The sequence below is a fragment of the Pyxicephalus adspersus genome, chromosome 5, assembly GCF_032062135.1.
Source record: "Pyxicephalus adspersus chromosome 5, UCB_Pads_2.0, whole genome shotgun sequence".
Classification (NCBI taxonomy): domain Eukaryota; kingdom Metazoa; phylum Chordata; class Amphibia; order Anura; family Pyxicephalidae; genus Pyxicephalus; species Pyxicephalus adspersus.
In genome coordinates this window covers 31,206,007-31,228,826 of record NC_092862.1, presented here as the reverse complement: position 1 = coordinate 31,228,826, position 22,820 = coordinate 31,206,007, and the positions used below count along the sequence as shown (strand labels likewise).

General features: G+C 37.6%; 1 protein-coding gene across 1 annotated transcript in view; it reads right to left on the bottom strand.

Moving 5' to 3' along the window:
• Positions 1–22,820, bottom strand: part of JPH1 (junctophilin 1) — a 67,339-nt gene that overhangs the window by 8,596 nt on the left and 35,923 nt on the right. The window contains exons 3-4 of the mRNA XM_072411041.1: positions 10,693–10,811; positions 4,130–4,761 (exon numbers count right to left, since the gene is read on the bottom strand). Coding sequence (XP_072267142.1) covers positions 4,130–4,761; positions 10,693–10,811 — 751 coding nt within the window. The remainder of the gene's footprint in view (positions 1–4,129; positions 4,762–10,692; positions 10,812–22,820) is intronic.

Below are 22,820 nucleotides of genomic sequence, written 5' to 3'. Positions count from 1 at the left end.
TCTTTGAGGTTTAATGAAGTAATTATTAAAAAGTTCTGCAAACCATTTAATGGTTATAAGAGCAATATTCAAGACTATGAACTCAATCCTATAAATCCTGTTGACTTCTGCTCCTTGGGAAAAGTGAGATATGGACACCAACACTTGCACCTCCAACTCTACTACACCTCAAAATTATTCCCATAATTCATGTCGATTTCTGCTCTTTAGGAAAAGTAAAGCTATGTACATACGTTCAAAAGACAAAATACTGAACAAACGCTGTACATACAGAGCCATTCTGCTTCATGGAGCGGAAAGGGGGGGGAGAATTGCGCTCTCTCCTCTTCACTTGTATTACGATCATTGGCCATCTGTGGATCCGTCAGGACGGATCTATAAATGACGTTGGATGAGCGCTGTACACACTGTACATGCTATATATATATATATATATATATATTATACAAAAAGGTAATCACTGGCAACCACAGCATAAAATAAAAAACAGCAACAATAATCTGGCATGGTGCAGTGAGGCTGTACACAGCTGTTTTCCCTGGAAACTGCAGATTTGCTGATTGTAGATCCCAATGTGTGTCCAAATCATTTACTATAACAGCGACTAAACTACACAGCCTTACATGCAAAATATGCAGCAGATTATTGTCTGACTGAGGCTACAAATAACATAAGTACTAAAATTATCATCGCCCCACAAAAGGTTCATTTACCACTGAGAAGAGAGACTGGCTCAAATTCTATTTACTCCAACTGCTAAGACAGCCTGGCAGTTAAGTTAATGAACATTAATATATTCATATTTCATTTTTAAAATGATTTGCAGAGACATTTGATCAGTTAAAAAGCTCCACTCTCACTCTAAAAAACTGGAAATGGAGTATAATGATTTCTAATGGAGAAATGTCCCTAAAGTATATATGTTGTTTGGAAATGAAGTATTGTTTTTAGAGATTTGCAGTTAAGCCTAATGCTATTAGTTTACAGATACAAAAATAACAGCGTTAAAATGAATACTTTCCTTTCTGGAAACCCTGTAAAATGAAATTCTGAATGAAATGCAGGCATTTACATGTAAACACAATTTTCATTATTTGCACTGCAGAGATCCCTGGACCTTGGTTCCTTTTTTTTTTAAGTAAATCTTCATTCTCCTGAGAATGTTAAGGGTGGGCCAGAAGTATACCTCTATAATGGGCTTTAAGACAGCCAAGGGACAAAACAAAAGGCAAGTCGTAGTGTCAGCCTATGGCATTCTAGGCAAAAGTAAAGACTTGTAGATTACAGTTTTTGGGCTATAAAAGCTTTTTAAGTCCTTGTGACAAAGTATGTGAGTACTGAAGGTGGCTTATTTTTTAAGACATATGAGAATATACAAAAGCTTTCTGCAGGTACCGGAATTCACATTACTGTCATATCTGTACCAGCATCACAGGTCTAGAAAGAAGATAATGCCATAGAATGAAAACAGAAAAAGATGGCTCCATCAATCAGGAAAAGAAAGCAGGTGAAGGCATTGTCTGGAGGATTACTGTGATCTCTATGCAAGGTAATGCACAACTGGAATTTTTACACTTAGACATTGTTTGACATGTATTTACAGGTCATAAAAATGTCTACTGCAGGGTTATATTTAAAAATAATAATTATACCCTCCTATCCTTCAGTGTCATCTTAGCCTGTACTTATATCAGTAGTTGTATTGGTGCTGCATAAGTGATCAGCTCGGATACCTGTGATTAGACATCTTTCACAAACCCTGAAGAAGCTTTATGGTTTTATGCAACAACACCGTTGAGTAATGTCCATTGTACTTGTTTTAATTTGCACATACAGGTATTTGTCGTAACAAGCTTTCAGAGGTCTACTCTCTGCTTCTAGGTTTAGTCAGTACTGATACATACTTCTAGAACGACTGAATTCTACAGAGGCGCATGGTTCTTCTAGAGTTTACTATGTATTTTTCGAGCTGTGGTCCATTGACCTCGGATTTAATGATGCCTGTATAGTTATAGGGACAACACTGCTTGGTAATGCCAGCTGCAGCCTATAACGCTGGTATTCTATCCAATAATGTAAGGATGGATACTCTTCCCAGTCGATTTTAAAAATGCAATATGCAATGGTTATATAATGGTATTTCTCAAAGTGAAGTTGCCCCCTAGTAGCCATAATGTGGCCATTTAAAGATTCACATTGCACTCTATGTTGCCCAGCGCTTCATTTGTGTTTGACATGCCTGGTATAGGTGAACATAACCTACAAACATTTGCTAGAAGTAAAATAAGTATGCAGTCTAAAAGTATCTATGAATTTTATTTACCGGTAATTACCTCCAAATACAAAGCCTACAAATGCAGAATGAATATAAAAATGCGTGGTGTTTTGATTGCATCTCTACTACTATAATTTTAAATCAATGTTCCATGTAGAAAAGTCTCATTCAATAGATTGTAATCCCCTTTAAGATGTAAATAACAAGCAGCTCGCACTGATGAAGTAATCATACCTCCCCAGGGCCATTGCTTCAATTCCAGAGCTATTTATACACTGCCTCCTAACCCTTTAGGTCTTCTATGGAACTGAAATGCACTGTGTCCTTTTTGCCTTGAGGGTGATGTCACATGGGAGATTTACATGCTGCAATTTTGGAATTATTTTTCCCATGCTGAGTTGACAACCTTAGCATCAGTTTCAATTGGGATCATTCCTTGCTAATGAGATGGAACTGTGAGAGCATTTTTTAAAATTATGGTTATATGAATCAGAACATGTGTGAAACAATTCATATCAAAACCTAGAAGTTAAAGCATAATGTATATTCTCAGGATTTAAAAAAAAATAGAAAAACTTTATTGATTAAAATATTCAGTGTGGGTATTTCCTGTGTGACAACATTCTGCAAGGCTAGGAACACATGTGCAATTGTTCTCGTCCAATAATCAGCTCAGGGCCAATATCGGATGAGAATCTGGCGTGTGTACAGCGCTCGTCGTCTATCGTCCCAACGACCGTCTTGGCGGATCCATGAATGATGGATGACGAACAATCTCAATGAAAGTCAAGGGGAGAGAGTGCAGCAGGGTGCCACTCCGTCATTCTCCCTCTCCATAGAGCGGAACGGTGATGTATGTACAGCACTCGTTCATGCACCGTGCAGTCGTTTGTCCTTGGAAAGGATCGTGAAAGATCTTTTTCAACGATAATTATTGCAGGTGTGTACATAGCCTAAGTGCTCGCTAAAGCAAACAAGTTTACTCAATTGGATTTGCAAGTCAGCAAAGGACACCTGCTGGTTCCTGCTTAGCTGTTACCTTTCAAGTATGGTGACAGGTGCAGGGTGCATTGTGTAGACTAAACTTATAGCTGACTTGTCTTTTCCCTGCAGACATGAAAAAAATGTTTTGTTCAGAGTGAGTCATATAATAAATGTAGCTTTAAAGCTGGACCACAGATTGGTATCAAATATTTTTGATACAGTTAATTCAAAATATGAAATGTATCTGAACTAAGTTATTTTTTTGCCTAAATCTTTCTTTTTGTATATGTCTAATACACAGTAGGAATAACAATACCTGCTGCTGCCTGGGGAACAATGCCAACTTCACAGCATTTCCCAGGCCGAGATGCAAAGTATAATATACAAAAAAAACACATCTGTGCATTTTGTTCTAAAGTTCCGAAGTTTTTTTTTTTGAGATTATATCAACAACATGAGTGTTGAGCGGTTGTGCTTAATCATTAGGATCATCATTAAGAGCTATGATGTAAAATACTTTTAGGCGTACTCACACAGGTGCTACCAATGTGATCTTTGATCATAAACTCCTAAACGTATCCTTTGTATGCTGACCCTACAGTACTCTGGAAGAATAAGGCTCAGTATTCTCCATCAATTAGGCTCTTTCCAACGCTAAATGTGCTGACAGGCAGCGAACGTGATCTCAGCTACTGCTGTTTGTCCAGTCAGCACCTGGGAGAGGCAACATTAACAATTCTGTCCTGCTAAAGAGTACACTCACCTGCTCCTATATACACATCCAGACAATGATTTTTAATTCCTTTTTATCAAGAAAGTCTGCTGGTAAATACAAAAGGTGTCACATTATATTATTGTGTCAAAACTTACCGAGTTAATTTCATTTTCAACTGGAGAAACTGAATTTTTATTGGCTTTATTCTTTGGTGCCACTTGCTCAAACTTCCTAACTTTTGGCTCAGGTGGGCTTTCTTTGGCTTCTGGCTTAGTCAGTGGCTTCTTGGGACTTTGCTTCTGGGGCGGTGGCACATTTGCAACTGTTGATGTTCTTTTGGGGTTGGAGTCTTCTTTAACAACTGAAGGCAATGATGGCTTCACATAGTAGTTGTGAAAGTCAGCATGCAGTTCCCCATTCCCTGTGCTGCTTGGATTAAGGCCAAAGGAAGCCTTTGGTGATGGTTTAGAAATGGCCTCCTCTTTCACAGGAGCTTTAGGAGGTATGGGTTTAATGGAAGAAATAGGTAGATTTTCAATTGATGCGCTTTTCCTTTCAAGAATAGCAGGTGGTTCCACAACAGAGTTAGAATTTTTTCTCTTTAATTCCTTTGGAGGAGGCTTTGAAGGCTCTTTTCGTTTTTCTTCTGGTGTTCCCGGAGGAGTTGTTCCTTTCCTGTAAAAATGTGGAGACTCTTTTGGAGATGGAGGTTTCTTAGGCAACTTTTCCTCAACGTTCTCTTTCACCTCTACAACTTCTTGAAACTTTTGCCTGACATAATCCGGTCCTGAAATAACAAAATGTGATATAAGACACTGCCTTTTAATTTATATGTAGATACAGGATATACATTGACAGAGATAAGCAAATGTTTTACTAATTTTTCCTGAGGGTATTTAATCTCAAGTTTTACATTTTCATTGTAAAAGGCAAAAAAAAAATTAGATCACAGAAAAAAAATGTGAATTAAGAAGATGTAATTAATTTATATGTACTATTTTTACTCTAATGATATCCCAACTTGTTTTCACAGTATGTATCAGAATAATATTTGTACAATCACAACTTCATTTTATAAAAACACTTATTAAACCACACTATGGTTATCTACATTTGTTACAAGGGTTCTCTGTTTGACTCTTGCACACAGACTGCAGAATAGTGAAACATTATTATATGCAATATGAACGTGTTAAGCTTCTCATAAAAACAGAATTATGTACAACAACCAGATACTGACAACATTGCAATATGTGCACTGTGAGGTGGCCAGGCAAATCTGTGGCCAGCATTTACACCCTGCAGCATTGGGCTCCCAAGTTTGAATCTAGCACTGGGGGTCTCAGGGTTGAAAGTTGGCCAAACATTATGGGCCTAATTTATTAAAGCTCTCCAAGACTGCTAAAGATAGACGGGTCACAGGTGAACTTGGGTGATCCAGCAAATCTGAAATGGATTTCCTAAAAAGCAAAAGCTTTCAATCTTGGACCTAATCCATTTAACGTTTGCTGGATTACCCAGGCCCCATATCAATAGACTTTGTATGTTCTCCCCATGTTTGTGTCGGTTTCTTCAAAATGCTAAAAACATACTGGTAGGTTAATTATCTACCCAAATTGGGCCTAAACTGTGGTAATGACATATAATTTTACAAGTAAAATTAGACCGTGTGCTTCTCTGAGTGACATGGCTAGGTAAAGTGCAGCCTGTGTTGGTGCTATTATCAATACATGCCAACAATAATATGTAGAATATTTATATTGTTTCTGTAATGATTGCTGTACATTTTATAATATCTGATCAAGCCAAGCGCCCTTAAATCATGCAGTAGAACTGCTACGGCATCAAAGAAAAAATGAGTGGGAAAAGGTTAGCTATTCTGTCAGACTTTTATTGTTGTCTGCATCAGGGAAAGTTTTCCTCACATTCTTCCAGCAACACTTCAGTGATAAAACATTTTCTAACCTAGATAAAGATACTTTCATTTAGGGTTGGTCAATCACCATGGGACTTTAGCAGCATTGTATGACTCCATCTTAATAACAATTCAATAATTTATTTAACAATCAAACAACAATTATTTATACAGATAAAACAATGCAGCGATAAAACCAAGAGTGGTATTCAGTAAATTAGTATGTAGTAGGTAGGCTTTAAAGTTCAAGTTCAACGCGTTTCTCGGATCTAAGTCCGCTTCATCAGGAACAAGACACGCCTACAATAGTAATAATAATAATAATAGCAATAGTAGGCGTGTCTTGCTCCTGACAAAGGACTACATAGGACAAAGTTATGGACTAGGCATTATGCTGGCAAGCATTTTGTTATTTCTTGTAAATTCAAGAAAATTGCAGGCACAACATGAATATATAGAAGAAAATTAGAGCTTAGCAGGTCAAATACAAGTCAGCTGCCCTGAGTAATCTGGAACACAATACTTTAATGTTCTTGATTGAAGAAGTCATTATACACTTCAAATAAACCACATCAGTGTCAAATCGTTCTGTACACAATGCAAATATCTCATAATGAAAATGGGAGTCCATTTATCGTGCCACAAAATGATGCTTTGCAATAACATTTCATGAGCCATATAGCTGAAACTAAACCCCCTCTATGACCTTACAAGCTGTCACATTTTATTAACGGTTATTAATAAAATCTTCACACAATATCATATTCAATACCCTTCTGTATTCTGTAAGCCCTCTGGACACTGGCTAAGCCTATTATAGTATGTGGCACTTGTTTTAGTGTCACCTAGTACACTGGAGACTTGTTGTGCAGTGAAAGTGTTTTTTATCTCCGACAGACTAAAGCAATTTTCTCTAAAGAGATGTATTATCCGAGTTGTCAACGCACAAAGCATCTTTGTATTTCTCTGCATCAGTCATGTTTGAGAAGGGAAGTCTCTAATCCTTCAAATAAGCAGACACATTAAAATATGAAAGTGAGGATTATTAAGATGCATTGATAATTCACTCTAATTGATAAAGCCAATCTCTTTCAAATGCAAGGAGAGAAACATTCTCTCAAGACAATAATGTGTTTGTCTTGCTTAGAGTTTCTGGCACTAAAAAGTGACAACTTGGCAAAACAGTTCGCTTCCTAAAAGAACTGCAGGTAGTCTACAAAAACAAGCTGGATGCACAATACTTGTTTCTTACATCAGGGACAGTGCACCGCTCTACAGTAGTACATATGAGTGCTAGGAGTATGCAAAGTGCTCATTTAGAGGTAAATACCTAAAGCTGTATCACAGCATGCTTCTGTAGAGGTTGCAAGACTCTAGATTGACTTGCAATATTTTATTACAAACACACACACACACATATATATGTCACACCAGCGTGTATACTTGTATGATATACTTTAATATACACCTCCCCACAGGCTACCCATGAGGATAGGAATTTTGATGCCATATTTATGACCTGCTGAGCAGTATTCTTTCTTATAAGACTTATGCAGCCACTATATATGTCTTGTTCCTATAAGCAAAAGCAAATGTAATAATATTAATGTCACACTTTAATGTGTCTGCTTATTTGAAGGCCCATTCAATCACTTAAAAGAAAAAAATGATCTATTAGCAGGTATAAAGTGTGCAGACCTGACAAGGTCTACGTGTAGGTACCAGGAAAATCTCGAGGTGGCCTCTGTTCTGGCCAAACGCCAGGCTGTTTTGGACATTGTTGGTGCTTGATATCTCTATCCCTCCATCTCAATAGTATTGGGCGTTAGTAAGAATTTGTGTACAGCAGGGGAGGCACATACATGTAGCTATATATACTATAAACTTTATTTATGGTATTCTGCATTGTTACACTCTGTGGATACCCTTAGCACCACCAAGAAAAATGATTCCAACTCTAGACTTTATCCTTTGTCTACTGTAGTCTCAAGGTATCCAAGGCTGCTTTCAATTTTGCCTGAACCTGGCCAAGTCAGCATGGTAAGACTGTGATATCCTTTACTGCTTTGACATAAGATTCAAAATTCTAAATGTCCTTTGCCAGTAACTAATTGAACACCTCATGGTAAGTACAAAAATTAAATTTTGCACTAAAGCTAAAATGTTTAAATTTTGTTGCATCTTGTGCAAAATGATAAATATGTTACAAAACATATTCAGCTACTCGTCCTTTGTGTCTTCATGCCTCATATGCATGGTTTATTTACTAAGGCATGTTATAGGGCACAAAAAGGTCTTGTGAACCTCTTGTGGTAACACAAAAGTCAGGACTCACCTGTAAAAGACAACGGTAAATACTCACCTGCTGCCTAAGCAAAGCTGCTCTGATTACTTAATGCCTCCCAATAAAAAGACAAAAGTAGAGTTTAGTAACATTGGGAGCGTCCTGGGCTGAGCTAGTCTCTGCTTTGTTTTGCTCTTCAAAACTAAAACAACCTTCATGCATTTAAACACCTCTTATACTATTCTACAGAACATGAAATATAAGGAAAAAAAAAACAACAGGGAGAGGGAGAACCCCTCATAATAGCGGGAGAAGGAGTGCAGAGCCAAATACTCATCAGAACACAATTCTGATGATTTTGTAAAGCTCTCTAAAGCTCTTCAAGACTGTAGAAGATAAACTATCATGGGAGAACCTGGGTGACCCAGCAAACCTGAAATGGATTTCTTTTTAAAAAACTTGCTGTTTGTTTGCAAATGTTTTAATTCAGTCCCAGATCCATTTCAGGTCTGCTAGATTGCCCCTATTCTCCCATGATAATCTATTTTCTCCAGTCTTGGAGATCTTTATTAAAACAGCCTCACTGTGTGATACCAAACAGATACACAGATACCAAAAAGATTGAGAAAATTTAATGTAGTACATGTGCTGTGAACACTTTTTCATTTAGTCACTGGGCAGTCTAGAAGATCTACCATATATGCGGGCCAACATCTAACTGAAGGAGCTTGGCTGGTTGAAATTAAAAAGTTTAAAAGAAAAATTTGAGTCCTCATTTTGGATGCCAGAAAAAACAGAATCCATCACTTCTAGATGTGTCAGATGCATGGGGTTCCTCTCACCAGGCTTCTACATCATTACATTGCTCTGTAGTGTCCTAGGGGCCTTCTAAGAGAACCTCAGTGGTAACAGACCAGGCATACAACACATTACAGGTATCAGATGTTGAAGATTGTATCGCAGGTTGTGGATCTTTAAGTCAGTGAAGTGTTTTTTTTTGCTGGCACCATTTTTTTCACAGAGAAAAATAAGACAGAGCTGTTGCAACCCTGAAGGATGCCAATGCCTGTAGTACCAAGCTAAAGAAGAAAGCGTTTTATGTAACATGAAGCTGTGCGTTTAATGAGGAACGATGTTAATTTTCACCTGCTACATCACTTGCAGGCAGATTTTTTAATTTGTGCCAAAGCTTGCTATTTATAAAGGATCACAATGTACCCACATTGGCAAGCTTAATTAAAGGTCCAATTAAAACCTGAAAGCCAGACAATAGAAACAAGCAACCTATGTGTATCCGCACTCTATGTTGTAAACAAATGCTGCAATCAGAAAGCAATATATAGATATTTGTATGCTCTGTGAGCAGGTCATTGTTACAAATGGGTAAGGGACAATGTAAAGCCATTCTTTTGTTTTAGTCAGCAGGCAGAGAAAAGAAGAAACATATTTATTTCACAATGGGAAAAATCTACTACTGATGGAGCCAATCCCTATGACACAAATGGAATGGTCAAACGCATTTCTCCATGAATTAAAACTTTGCATACACCGAGTGGGAAACCACATGCCTACAAAACCAATTTTTACAGCTTCACTTTATACTTGGGGTTATTTAGGTACCATAGATAAATTTGCTCTGTATAGCTAAAAATCATATATTTATTTATCTAATTTATTAATTTACATTTAGCATATAAAAAAGAAGACATTTTAATACATGAAGATATCCAAAAATAGATCACAAGATGCTTTTGCCTCTATGTTTTAAATCCCTAAACTTTGTGTCCTTTACAGGTTTCACCATTTGGCTTCATCAGGAGGACCAACTTTCATACATACCTACTCCACCATATATTTACCAAAAATCGCAATGTTCAATCCAAATCACCAGTGTAAAGCCTAATAAATTACCCCATTTTCATCGGTGTTGATACATCTATATTGCTTTCAACAAACAGCTAGATTTACAAGTAGCAGTATATTCCCCCCTCAAGATTAGGTATCACCACGTGGTGCAATAAGTACAATATCACCAATATACGTAGGATTTCGCTGCCAGTGATTCACTCACTTATAGATGCCTAACCATCAGGACAAAGGTGGAGAAAATTACTTTTCTGATACACACTGCTATAGTAAACAAAATCTCATGTCCAATTAGAATCCAGCAAACCTGGAATGGATTGCTGGATGACCCAGGTTCTTTCTTCTATCCTGGTGAGCTTTAATAAATCAGGCCTGATGTCTACATGAGGCTGTAGTTGGTTCAGAGACACAGGGCAGTGCTTAAGCAGCAGACACAATGGCTTCACTTACCATGAAATCAGATTTAGAAAGAGATAAGAGAAAGGCTTATATTTAGAGCCCATTTTATTCTGCACGGAATGGGATTCCAGAATAACTTTAAATAAAAAATGTCTCTACGTTTCATTTATCATGTTACATTTTTTCTGATTAAATGGTTTTTGGGACAAAAATGTTGTATGTTAATGCTATGGCACATAAAACTGTACACATACCTGGCTGGTGGAAGCTTGGTGAGAGTTCTCTTGCTACGGCTCTTGCAATATCCGATTCTTGACGTGCTGCCTGACTTGCTTGGTCAGCTGCATCACCTTTTGCACGTGCATGTGCTGTCCTGTGCAGAGAAAATGAACAAGATGGAAATCAGTATTTAGAGAACTGTACCAGCTGATCTTACAGGACAGTCTGACAGTAACTTTAAGGATGCCTGGGGGTTAAAGTAATATTCCATTACTTTGTTGTGACAATAGTCTGCCAGGTGCCCCAAGAAAATATTTACAGCTGTCAACAGGAAAAAATAGGCAGATGTCACTGAAGTGTGATTACAGGAACAGATACATTATCAGCTTATGGTAATAACAATGGACATGTTAAACATCGTTATTAAACTCCTAAATAACAGTTAGTTATTCGTCCTTCCCCTCAGTAACATTGTCTTGGCTTCACCTTCGATTCTGCTTTCTCATTTACCCCCCATATTCAGAACATTTCCAGGTCCTGTCACTTTCTCCTGCGCAACATCTCCAAAATCCACCCCTACCTTTCCCCAGAGACCACCAAACTCCTTGTTCACACCCTTATCATTTATTATGAATGGTGCATCCATCCTTCTCACCACTCCACTTCTGCTGCATCTCTTTGTAGTTCCCTTGATTGGCTTCCATTTTACCGTACAATCAAATTCAAGCTCCTGTGCTTTGCCTTTAAATCTCTCCACAGCTCTTGCTCCACTTACCTTTCTGACCTGTTAGAAAAATACTCCCCTAGCCACGCTCTTCGCTCCTCCAATTACCTAATAATGACTTCCTCACTCATAACCTCATCACACACACGGCTCCAAGACTTTTCTAGAGCTGCCCCGACTCTCTGGAATGGTCTTCCTCGTCCTACTCGGCTTGCTCCTACTTTCGGCTCATTTGAAAGAGCACTCAAAACCCATTTTTTCAAACTTACCTACCCATCTTTTTCTGGTTCTTAAACCCTCACCTACCATCCCATATCCCCTCCTATTATGTGCTACTTCCCTCTCCTCCTGGATTGTAAGTTTAATTGTATTTTATAATAATAATAATAAAAAAATCTTATGAGCACACTGCAGTCATGGCACAGTACAATGGCAAAACATTCAGGCCATTACTCAATTTGATGTGCCAGAAACACAAATCATTTTGCAATACGGGAATAATTGAAAAACACAACTTTCGAAATATTTTTTTCTACCTGTTTCATTTTTCTTTTGAGAATTCCTATTTCTCTATTTGATTTTTGCACTGTGCTTTGCCGGAACTCCCAAAAATAAGTACTAGAATAAAACTGTCTGGCCGCACCTTTTGCACAGGTAGAGCATTATCTGAAGAGGAAGCATGTCTGACCGCAAGTTTTTGGCAACCAATGAGGGATTCCAGAAACACAAACACAATGGAAGGTGACTATACTCAAGCCTCAAACTATGTGCACGGCAAGCTGTGGTCTGCAATGGCATACTTTTAAGGACCTAGAAAAAGGAAGGGGGCAGTTTAAAAGGGAAGTGTGATGCATCCTAAGATTGTTAGGTAACCAAGTAACTGAAAAATAAATCATATAAAAAAAAGAAACAAAAATAAGAATGCAATACCTGACTAGAAAAAAGAATATGCAATACAATGTCATATAAATATTAAAAATTGTTCTTGTCCAAGCATGATAACTGATATCTTTAAATGTGTAGTACTTGAGTAAAGATGTTGGCCTAAATTCAGATGCATGGGCGCATGGTTTTTACCATGTTTGTGCCTCTTCAGGTAGCAAAATTACACAGCCAATTTATTCCAAACAGATTAAGTTGAGTGGTCTCTGCCAGCACAGAATTTTTCAATGACGCAAATTGACATATTGGTTGCTTTCTACATTAAAACTATCCTATGTGAGCTGGAAAACAATCTGGACTTCTTGGAATCATCTTTGACAGTGAACAGCTGACATCTCTGTTTTTTTTAAGTCTAACCTGCTAGCTGACAGCACACAATGAAGAGTACACTCTGCCACATGCTCAGAAATGGAGATTTGAAAGGCACAGACAATTCCATGAACTCTTTTAGATTAACAAACTGTTTTTAACCCTGTTGTACATATCTCATTGTAAAATGTGCTGTCAGTTCTTGAAGGAAAACCTCAGTAGCAACCAAATGAATGAATGAGCATACCCACATGTGAGGTTTTACACTTTATTATTATTATTAATAATATTATCATCATCAATAAACAGGATTTATATAGCGCCAACATATTATGCAGCGCCGTACATTAAATATGATTGGTATTTCTTTGATTTATATATAAAATATAGAAGCTCCCTAGCAAATGATTTTGGGCAAAATGGCTCTCAAACTGCTGCAGTGCACATGACAATAATAATAAATAGCCAATACATTGCTCATGCTTGGCATACATAAGGGTACTGCTGCTCCAGAGTTCTGTCAAGTGATCTGAAGCCTAGGCAAGTTAGATCACATGGTCTCTGGTTAGCAAAAGAATTATGTACATCTCATTTTAGAAACTAGGTCCCCTTTCAATCAAACAGTTTAATTGGTGGGCAATACAAAAAGTTAGTACAGCGTTACTAAGCAGGAAGCAGTAACTGTACAAGCAATGGGTAAATATGGCTGCAGCCATATACATAAGTACATAATCGCACATTTTTTACATTGTTTTAATTGTAATTGCATAAAATGAATTACATAAAATCAAACCTAAACCTTTAACAAACTTCTTTAATGTACTGTGTACAATATTTCAACTTCTAGGGATCTATTTTTAAAGCAGTGAATCTGACAGTCACTGAAACATTCCTTGGTGAAGAATCCTGATGGACCTGGAAGATTTTTTTCATCTTGTTATAGTGTACTTCATGTTTTCACACATTGTATTGTAGAAGTCTTTATCTTGGGTGTGCAAAATCACTGTTTTTGTGAAATAGCACCCTACATACATGCTTGTTGGCTATGTTTGCATATTAAAGTTTTAAAATGGTATGCATAGAATCACAGTGGCTCAGGGGTTAGCACTCCAGCCTTTGCAGCACTGGGTCCCAGGTTTGAATCCCAGCCAGGACACTATCTGCATGGAGTTTGCAGGTTCTCCCCGTGTCTGTGTGGGTTTCCTCCCACATCCCAAAAACATGCTGTTAGGTTAATTGGCTTCCCCCTAAAAATTGACCTTGGACTACATTAATGACATATGACTATAGTAGAGACATTAGATTGTGAGCTCCTTTGACGGACAGTTAGTGATACGACTATGGACTGTGTACAGCGCTGTGTAATATGATGGCGCTATATAAATACTGTGCAATAATAATAATTTGTTTAATGTCTGTAGATCTCAACCATTGGGGTCCCAAAGGAAATAAAATCAAGAGGGAATGATCACTCATGTATAATCTGTACGTACAGATAAAACTATATTCGCCTGCTTAGTTTTAACTCTCTTTTTCAGTGTGTTGCTCTCTGTATCTGTAAAGTCACACTGTCATGAGAGAGGTGCGGAGGCTGTCCTTACTGGTCTCCTTCTAAAATTGGTAGTTGCCTTGCTGTGGCTGGTTTAGGTTCACTGATCCAGAACAAGCATGCTGTACCCAAGTGTAAGAATAGGTTTATGACTCCTTATCTCGGTTCTTGTTCTGGGTCAATAATGGGCAGCATTGAAGCTAAAGCATCAACATGACCGACAAAGAACTAGCATTCTCTACAGCAATGGCAGCCTCCACTATTCTCTTACAACAGATTCCCCTTAAGTCACAGAATTATAATATTTACAATGTAATTATGTAAGAAATGAAGGGTGTAAGCTTAGCTTTATTTCATCACTTCTTTATGTAACTGTAATAGTACGTAATAATTTGGGTACAATGTGAAACACATATCTACTGACATTGCTCCAATACTTCTGCACATTGCCTGTGGCTACAACTTGTCCAGTTAAAAATAGTATGGAATGAAATGCTTACAACAAATGGCAATGAGTAGGACATAGCAGGACGTAGCAAGAAGGACAGAGAACAGATGGCCAGGAAGAGTGATGCAGTAGTTGTGTTAGGCCGAAAAACACTACGGATACAGCCAAAATCTAATCAACAGGCTCAAGAGGGAAATAGGTCTGTTCGATCCCTGACAGAATAACATGAAACCTTACAAATTAAAGAGAAAAAGGAACAGGGTCTGGAAGCGCTGGATTATAGAGGCAGGAAGATCTGGATGATATTGAGACAGCTACAAGATCTAAAGCTAGACATATGTTCTAATCTTTTTACAATCCACATGTCCTATATGTTTTTTGTAGCATCTTTATAAGGTCACCGTGCACAGCATTAAAATGGTGCAATCTATTGGTAATAAGTGTTTAGCTGATCTAGGACTGAATATACAATTCTCTCTAGTCCTGGTGTACATAAGTGATTATTCTATTTCTGACGTATGTTTATGTAACATTTTTTAAGGATTGTTAACGGATCATTCTGCATCAAGTCTTATATACATTGTTTTGTTTTTCCATGCATATAATTAATTTTATACCTCCAGACACATCAAGTGAATGCATCTCAGGCAAATCCTTTACCTATGACCCCAATCTCATTGTTACCTCAACACCTTCACTATCCTCTTGGTAAGCTTTACCCTTATATAAACCATTTTTTATTGTACAGCGCTGTGTAATATGTTGGCGCTATATAAATCCTGGTATATATAAATCCCTGTAAGCAATACTCCATTATTGACACTCCCTGTAAGCCTTACACTAATGCTAACCCTCCCTGTAAGCAATACCCTTATATTAATCCTCCCTGTAAGCCTTCCCATATATAAACCCGTCCTGTGTGCCTTACTATTTTATTAACCCTTGTTGTATGCCTTACCCTTATGTGAACCCTCCATGTAAGCCTTACCATTTATTTTAGCCCTCTCTGTAACCTCAACATTCAATCTACATACAATAGATGCACAAATCTGATCCTTCATGAGAACATTGTGTGTGTGGATATTAGGAACAACACTCTTGTAACTGTGTCCTAAAGAAATGACTGCAACCTTGTAAGAGCCCTGAACACACAAAGAATGTCACTGTGCAATCCCTCTGATGCAGAATATCACATCAACAGCAACACGTTAGACAAAAATATAAAAAAAATCAACCTGAGACAAATGTTTAATGGTCTGGTTTTTCTTATGATGTATTTTTGATTGAAATTAATAAAAACACATCTCACTATGCATTGACACACATTGCAATGCACTTTGTATTGAATATTAACTGTGCATCATCACTAGTGTTTTCACCTTTTCTGGGAAAAATACCAGCCTTAGGGTCTTCTTCCTGCTAATAACAATGGCAGCAAGTCCAAGTTCACCAGCTGACAGCCTTAGTCATCTCATGTTGACTTGTGTCAGGACGCATCAACATCTTTGCACATTGGTTGACATGACTTTGCATCATGCAAAACCGTGATAATGTGAATCCAGACTAAGAAGGTAGTTTTCACTTTGTGTGTTTCTCTTACTTCTTTTTATATTTCTGGGATGTAAAGCAATGGGAGATCTCCCTGGCAAGACACAGATACAAATAAATGGATTGTAGCCATTTTCTACACTATTCCAAACCTAAAATAATACAATAAAATAACTTAAACCTATTTTTAAGAAAATAAATAAAAAATATAACTGGCTGGTGTGCAGATAAAATGTGTGGGGAAACCTGCAGGTGACCTAGGCGGATGAGAATTATATATTACTAGAATAATATTTCTGTATGGATGGAAATGTTACTTAGCTCCAAATGGGTCCATAAAAACACAATTGACGTAAACTGAAGGCAGAGTGCTGTAAATAAAAGTTTTACTTTATAAACTTATGGAGTGCATATTATAAGAATAACCATGTCTGCAATGTTTACACAGCAATGGAAATGTTCCTTTTTCAGTTGTAGCTTCCCTTTTCTATACACGGCTGTTGCTGTATTTATGAATATTCCCCAATTCCTTCCATAGACAGAAGCTGACATAAAGCGTTAATCCTAATTAAACATTCTTTCGTCATTCTCAGTGTATAATTGGACTTTCTACCCAATAAAACCAATGAAGGTTTTGTAAACTAATAAAAACACCAGGTGCTGGATGTGTGAATAATAAAGTCAATGTAAACAAGTTGATTGTACCAAACACTTTACATCTGGACCATTGCTCCTCTACATACTGACACATTTATTATACACAGCAATGCATGTCCATTTACACATATACATGAAATTAGAATAAAGATCATGCTTTGCTTGTAGCAATTCTGTTGATGTGGAAAACCAGGTTATATCAGATGAGATGGAAAGAACCATCTCCATAGCAACAATGCAGCTCTTAAAAGTGGAGGGGGAAGGGCAGCTCATCTTTTGCTAAAGGCCCCAGTAAACAATTTTAAGTCAGATTTTTTTAAATCTCAAGGGTATTGCTGTGACAGCACATAGTAATCCCCCCTGTTCAATCACCACCGGTGTGTTCGGAAATGTACACACGAGCGGGATGATCTGAAGCGGTGTTTCTCAACTTTTTTATGTTTTGTACACCATTATAATAGCACGTGTTTGCCAAGTTATTCTACTTTTGTAATTTAAAGTATAACTAAAAGTCTGCAAACTCTAAGCCAGTATGCTCCAAATATTTATTTACTTTTCTATGAGATCTGTGGTGTTTAAAAACATATTAGTTTACAAAGTGTTTTTGTTTTTCCAAAATTAGTGAGCACTTTGAAAATGTAAACCATACTTTCCCAAACTTTTTACCCCAAAGGGACCCTTGAAATCAATTTGGGGTCTGAGGAAACACCTGCTGCTGGGTACAAAGCTCTCCAAGACTGGAGAGGATACACTTTCATCAGTAAAGCTGGGTGATCCAGCAAACCTGGAATGGGTTTTTAAAAAAGTCTTTTGCTATTTGTTAGCAATTATTTTTAATCCTGGACCAGATCCATTCCAGGTTTGCTGCATCACCCAGCTTCAATGATTAAAGTGTATCCTCTTCAGCCTTGGAGAGCTTTCATATATCAGGCCCAAAGTGTGGATACCTGCAAATACCTGTGGCAGCAACCATCCATTGACTGGCAAAGGTCCAAAAAACCCAATAAAAGCTTGCATGTCTTTTTCTATCTCTTGTATATTACTATAAAGCAGGCAAGAGCAACCGAGTAATTGCTCCAATAAAGCAGGGCAGCAGTGAGGGAATAATGGTGGGTGTACCTTGCATTATTGGTTGAAATACCAAGAGACTTTGTAAAGGGGCAGAAATATGATCTGTCGATGGGCAAATGTTCACTTAAAAAAAAATGTTGTATTCTGCTATGTCTGGTGTATTCAACATGAGGTCCTTTTGTCAGCCCGTCAACCCAAACTTAATACTTAGCAGTCATTTGATGCTGTGACTCTAATCACTGACTTCTTCTGCTGGGCTTCCTGTGCTGACTTTGTTTACAGCGGTGAGTGGCTCCTGACCCTGTACATTACACACACCTGACCCCTGCAACATGTACAATACATACTTCCTATCTCTGTACTCTGGGCTGTAGGTTAGTTTTACTCTTGGCTACTCCAAGTAAACTAGACCTATAAAGCGCTACAAAGGTCAGGGAAGGCGTGTTTTAAAGCTCTTTTATTGCTTGTTAAGAATAAGTTAGTGGTTTAGTGCACAAAGTATGGACACTTTTACACTTTAAAGTTGCAATCAAAGATTTTTACTACTACTTTATAACTTACTACTGGAAGTTTGAAATTCTTTAGTAGTACCAGATGAGGTTTTTCATTTTAGGTGCATAAATGCAAAGATATAAATCAGGTAAGCCGGTTGGAACAGAACTAAGTGTAAAGCTACGTACACACATCAAATTTTTCTTTCGTCTTTCGGCTCAGGGTGGATATTGGGCGAGAATCTGGCGTGTGTACAGCCCGTGTAGTTCATTCTCTGTGGATCTGTCCTGGGGGATCCACGGACGATGAACCACAAGCGATCCTAATGCAAGGGAAGGGGGAGAGCGCGCAGCAGGGGGCCGCTCTGTCGCTCTCCCCCTCCCCTCTCCATGGAGTAGAACGGTGCTGTATGTACAGCACTTGTTCATGCATCGTGCGGTTTCTATCGTTGGAAAGGATTGTGAAAGATCCTGTCCAATGACAAGAATTGCACATGTTTACGCAGCTTAAGGGTTGGTCCACCCAAAAAGGATATTTCTCTCCCAGGAACAAAACCACTGCTCTTCTGAGTAGTACTCAGACAGGGTGCTGAGATGTTTTAAAGAAGATATAAACAGCACCTAGTGAAGTTTATTTTTAACATTTTATCATAATGGTAATGGTCTTCCAGGTAGCAATTGATACCATGTATTGTGCTATGTGTTTCATTCATCAACCCTAAAGAATTGTTGACGTATAATCTGTCTTTTTTTTCTCTCTAGTAAAATAACATTCTGTGAAGTAAAGAACAGATTTCAACAGATTTTTCCTTCCTCCATGTGGAATGAGACACCCTCTTTGTATTCTGTGGGCTGTTTCACAAGAAACAGATTTCTAGGCAATCGTTCCAAAAGATTGTTTTGATCTGTACATCTTCTCTCTACAGATCCCTAGAAATGGGACTTGTATGCTCACAGCTACAGCTCGCAAATCTGCAGGCTGAACTGTAATAAATAAATTTCTTGCATTTTTTGCTATTTTTTTGCACCAACGACAATTAGAAATTCTTGGAAGTCTTGGGAAACCCCTGGACCTAACGTTAGATATAACAGTGTCTGACTATTCCTTAAATCTTAACACACAGATATTTTATGAAAATTCTCATCATACATACACATGCTTGGTATCCATACAATACAATTCTTGATTTGTTATGTATGACTAAAAAACCATTAGATTGATTATACTTGTAAAGCTCTGAATAAACCTGTTATGTTTAAATAACTTTTTATAACAAGTCTTGGGCTGTTCTAAAGGAACTGATGAAAAAATCTTGTGCACTGTAATTCACAATCAATCCATCTAACTTGCATAGTTACTTTCTGCTATTGCATATGATATTATAACAATATAATATGATATGATATTAATATCACTACAGCACAATCAATGCTCCTTATTTGTAGTTATGTTTTTAATGTAAAACTAAAAATTGCAATCTCTTAATGTTTCCTGAAAACATTCAATATATTTAGACATCATTGGTGTAAATGGCTCCAGGCCCCAGCTCTACAGTCCAACTGTGCTACCTGCTGTGCTGCTTGGCTATACAACTGTATAGGACAGCTTGCTGGGTGGTGTGGGGTACCAATCAGCTATGTAACAAACAAATGGGACACATGCTTTAAATGGCTTCACCCACATCCCTCATGAAACATTTGCAATCCTTCTCTTCTCTATCATAACACCTTTCACAAATACATATGCCAGTATTTTACTGCCTCATCAGAGCTGTAAATTGTGGGGATAAGGCCGTGCAGTCCTGGGGATGGCATTGTTTTTCTCTCCATATATAGTTTATTAAACATACCCTTAACAAAGGCTTTGATTTTTCTGAAAACTGCAGAGAACAATAACTTTTTGAATATTTCAGTTTTGGGAGTAAGCCAGCAGAATGAATCACATACTAACTTCTCATATGTTTCATGGTCCTGTCTTTATTCTTTTCATTTGACAGGAAGTCAACTTGGAGGATTAATGCTAGGAAAAAAACTAGATGTATAGTCCATCCAGCAAACAAATGATTCCCTGATCAAAAATGTATTGGGAAATAGATTGTTTACCTATTTTTACAAAGTAATAATGATCCTTGATTTGCACAGAAAAAAAGCTACAATTATATTATAATATACAATTATCCAATTATTTATATAGTATTTATATCACATTATGAAGTATACCTGTCCAATGGCTTGCCAACAAAAATGTCTATAATCAGCCAATCATATGGCAGCAGCTCAACGCATTTGTCAAGATGACCTGCAGACAGGCAAGACGACCTGCTGAAGTTAAAAACTAAGCATCAGAATGGTGAAGAAGTGTGATTTACACTACTTTAAATGTGGCATAGTGGCACTGTTGCCAGAAAAATGGTTTGATAAGGGGAACGTAAGAGGCAGTTTTCTGGGTGAAAATGTGGTATTGGTGCCTGTGTGCGACATCTGAAGTGTGTGTGTGTAAATATATATATATATATACATATACACACACACACACACACACACACACATACATACACACAAGGTATATATATATATATATATACACACACATACACACACACACACACACACACACACACACACACACTTCAGATGTCTCACATTTACTATTCACATAGTGTCTACACACTCCCTTCTATGAATAGTAGTAGTTATTTTCTACCTAGGAACTTTGACTATTCGCTCTCGAGATCATCCAAATGCTCATCCTACAAAGAAACTTGAGAAGGAAACATTTTTTCAAATGCCAAAAATGAAGACAAGAAAAAGCAACCTCTCTAGATAGCTGATGTTAAAAATTACTTTTCACTTTAACTAACTGCCTACAATATTTATCAATATTACTGTATATTATAAGATTTGGGTCACTGTAAAAGATCCTGCTAACTTTTCCCATAATATGTTGTTAGCCATATTAAATGCTATTTTCAGTCAGGTGACTCATATTTTCTCCCCTATTTAATGTACAGCGCTGCGTAATATGTTGGCGCTATATAAATCCTGTTTAATTATAATAATTAATAATAACTTCTAATTGCTCAAAAAACATTGTATCTTGGGGATTATTCAAGCTTATAGTGTTTAAAAAGGTCATACTGCCTATGACATTATTATAAAACAGTCAGAAACCTAGGCAATTGAGCCTGAGCAAACAATGAAAACCTCTACAAGATAGTATGACAACCACATATCAAAGGCATCAGAAGATACAGTGATATAGGCACCTAAGGTTATGAGCAAATCCCCATTTGCCCTGTTTAAATCCATCCCCTCAGCCTGGTTATTGGGTCCATCATAGAGGCTTAAAAGATCCAAGCTTAACTTTTAAAGGAAATGGTGAGATCTGTGTATAACATAAGCTGCCAATTTTCACATGGTTTTTAACTATGAACATAGTTGGTAAGGCAGGGAGTTGGAGGGTGTTAATTAAGTCCACACTTAAAAATTTTCTTCCTAGGTAGAGGAAAAGAACTCATGATTCAACCAGGGGTGAAAGAATCAAATGAATCAACATTACTGTCACTTTTACCTGCCCCCAGAGACGACCAACTTCCTTGTACACGCTCTTATCATCTGACTCTGCAATCTATTATGAATGCTGCATCCATCCTTCCCACCGCTCCTCTTCTGCTGCATTTCTTTGTAGTTCTCTTCATCGGCTTTCATTTCACTTGAGAATCAAATTCAAGCTCCTGTGCTTTGCCTTCAAATCCCTCCACAGTTATTGTCCCACTTACATTTCTGACCTGATAGAAAAATACACTGCTAACTGCTCTCTTCGCTCCTCCAATGACCTACTACTGACTTCCTCACTCATAACCTCATCACACGCACGGCTCCAAGACTTTTCCAGAGCTGCCCTGACTCTCTGGAATGGTCTTCCTCATCCTATTCAGCTTGTTCCTACTTCCTGCTCCTTTAAAACGGCACTCAAGCCCATCTTTTCAAACTTTCCTACCCGTCATCTTCTGTCTCCTAAACCCTCACTACTTCCCATCATTCCATATCTTCCTTACTATTTTCTATTGTCAGATACTTCCCCCACCTCCTAGATTGTAAGCTCTTCGGGGCAGGGTCCTCTCCTCCTGTGTCACTGTCTGTATCTGTCTGTCATTTGAAACCCTTTTTCAATGTATTGTGCTGCCTAATATATTGGCACTATATAAATCCAGTTTAATAATAATAATAATAATAAATTATTAAAAACCAAGCATATTGCATTTATCACAGAAAATTACCGAAACCTGGAATTAGACTTAATGAAGATTTTTTTTTGAAATACGGATTGCATAATCCACATACAAAGTGTAAATTTGGCTTGTTCAACTGAGGCAGGGTTTATTTTTCTAGAAGACCTTACAAGCCGTCTTGTAGACGTGCAC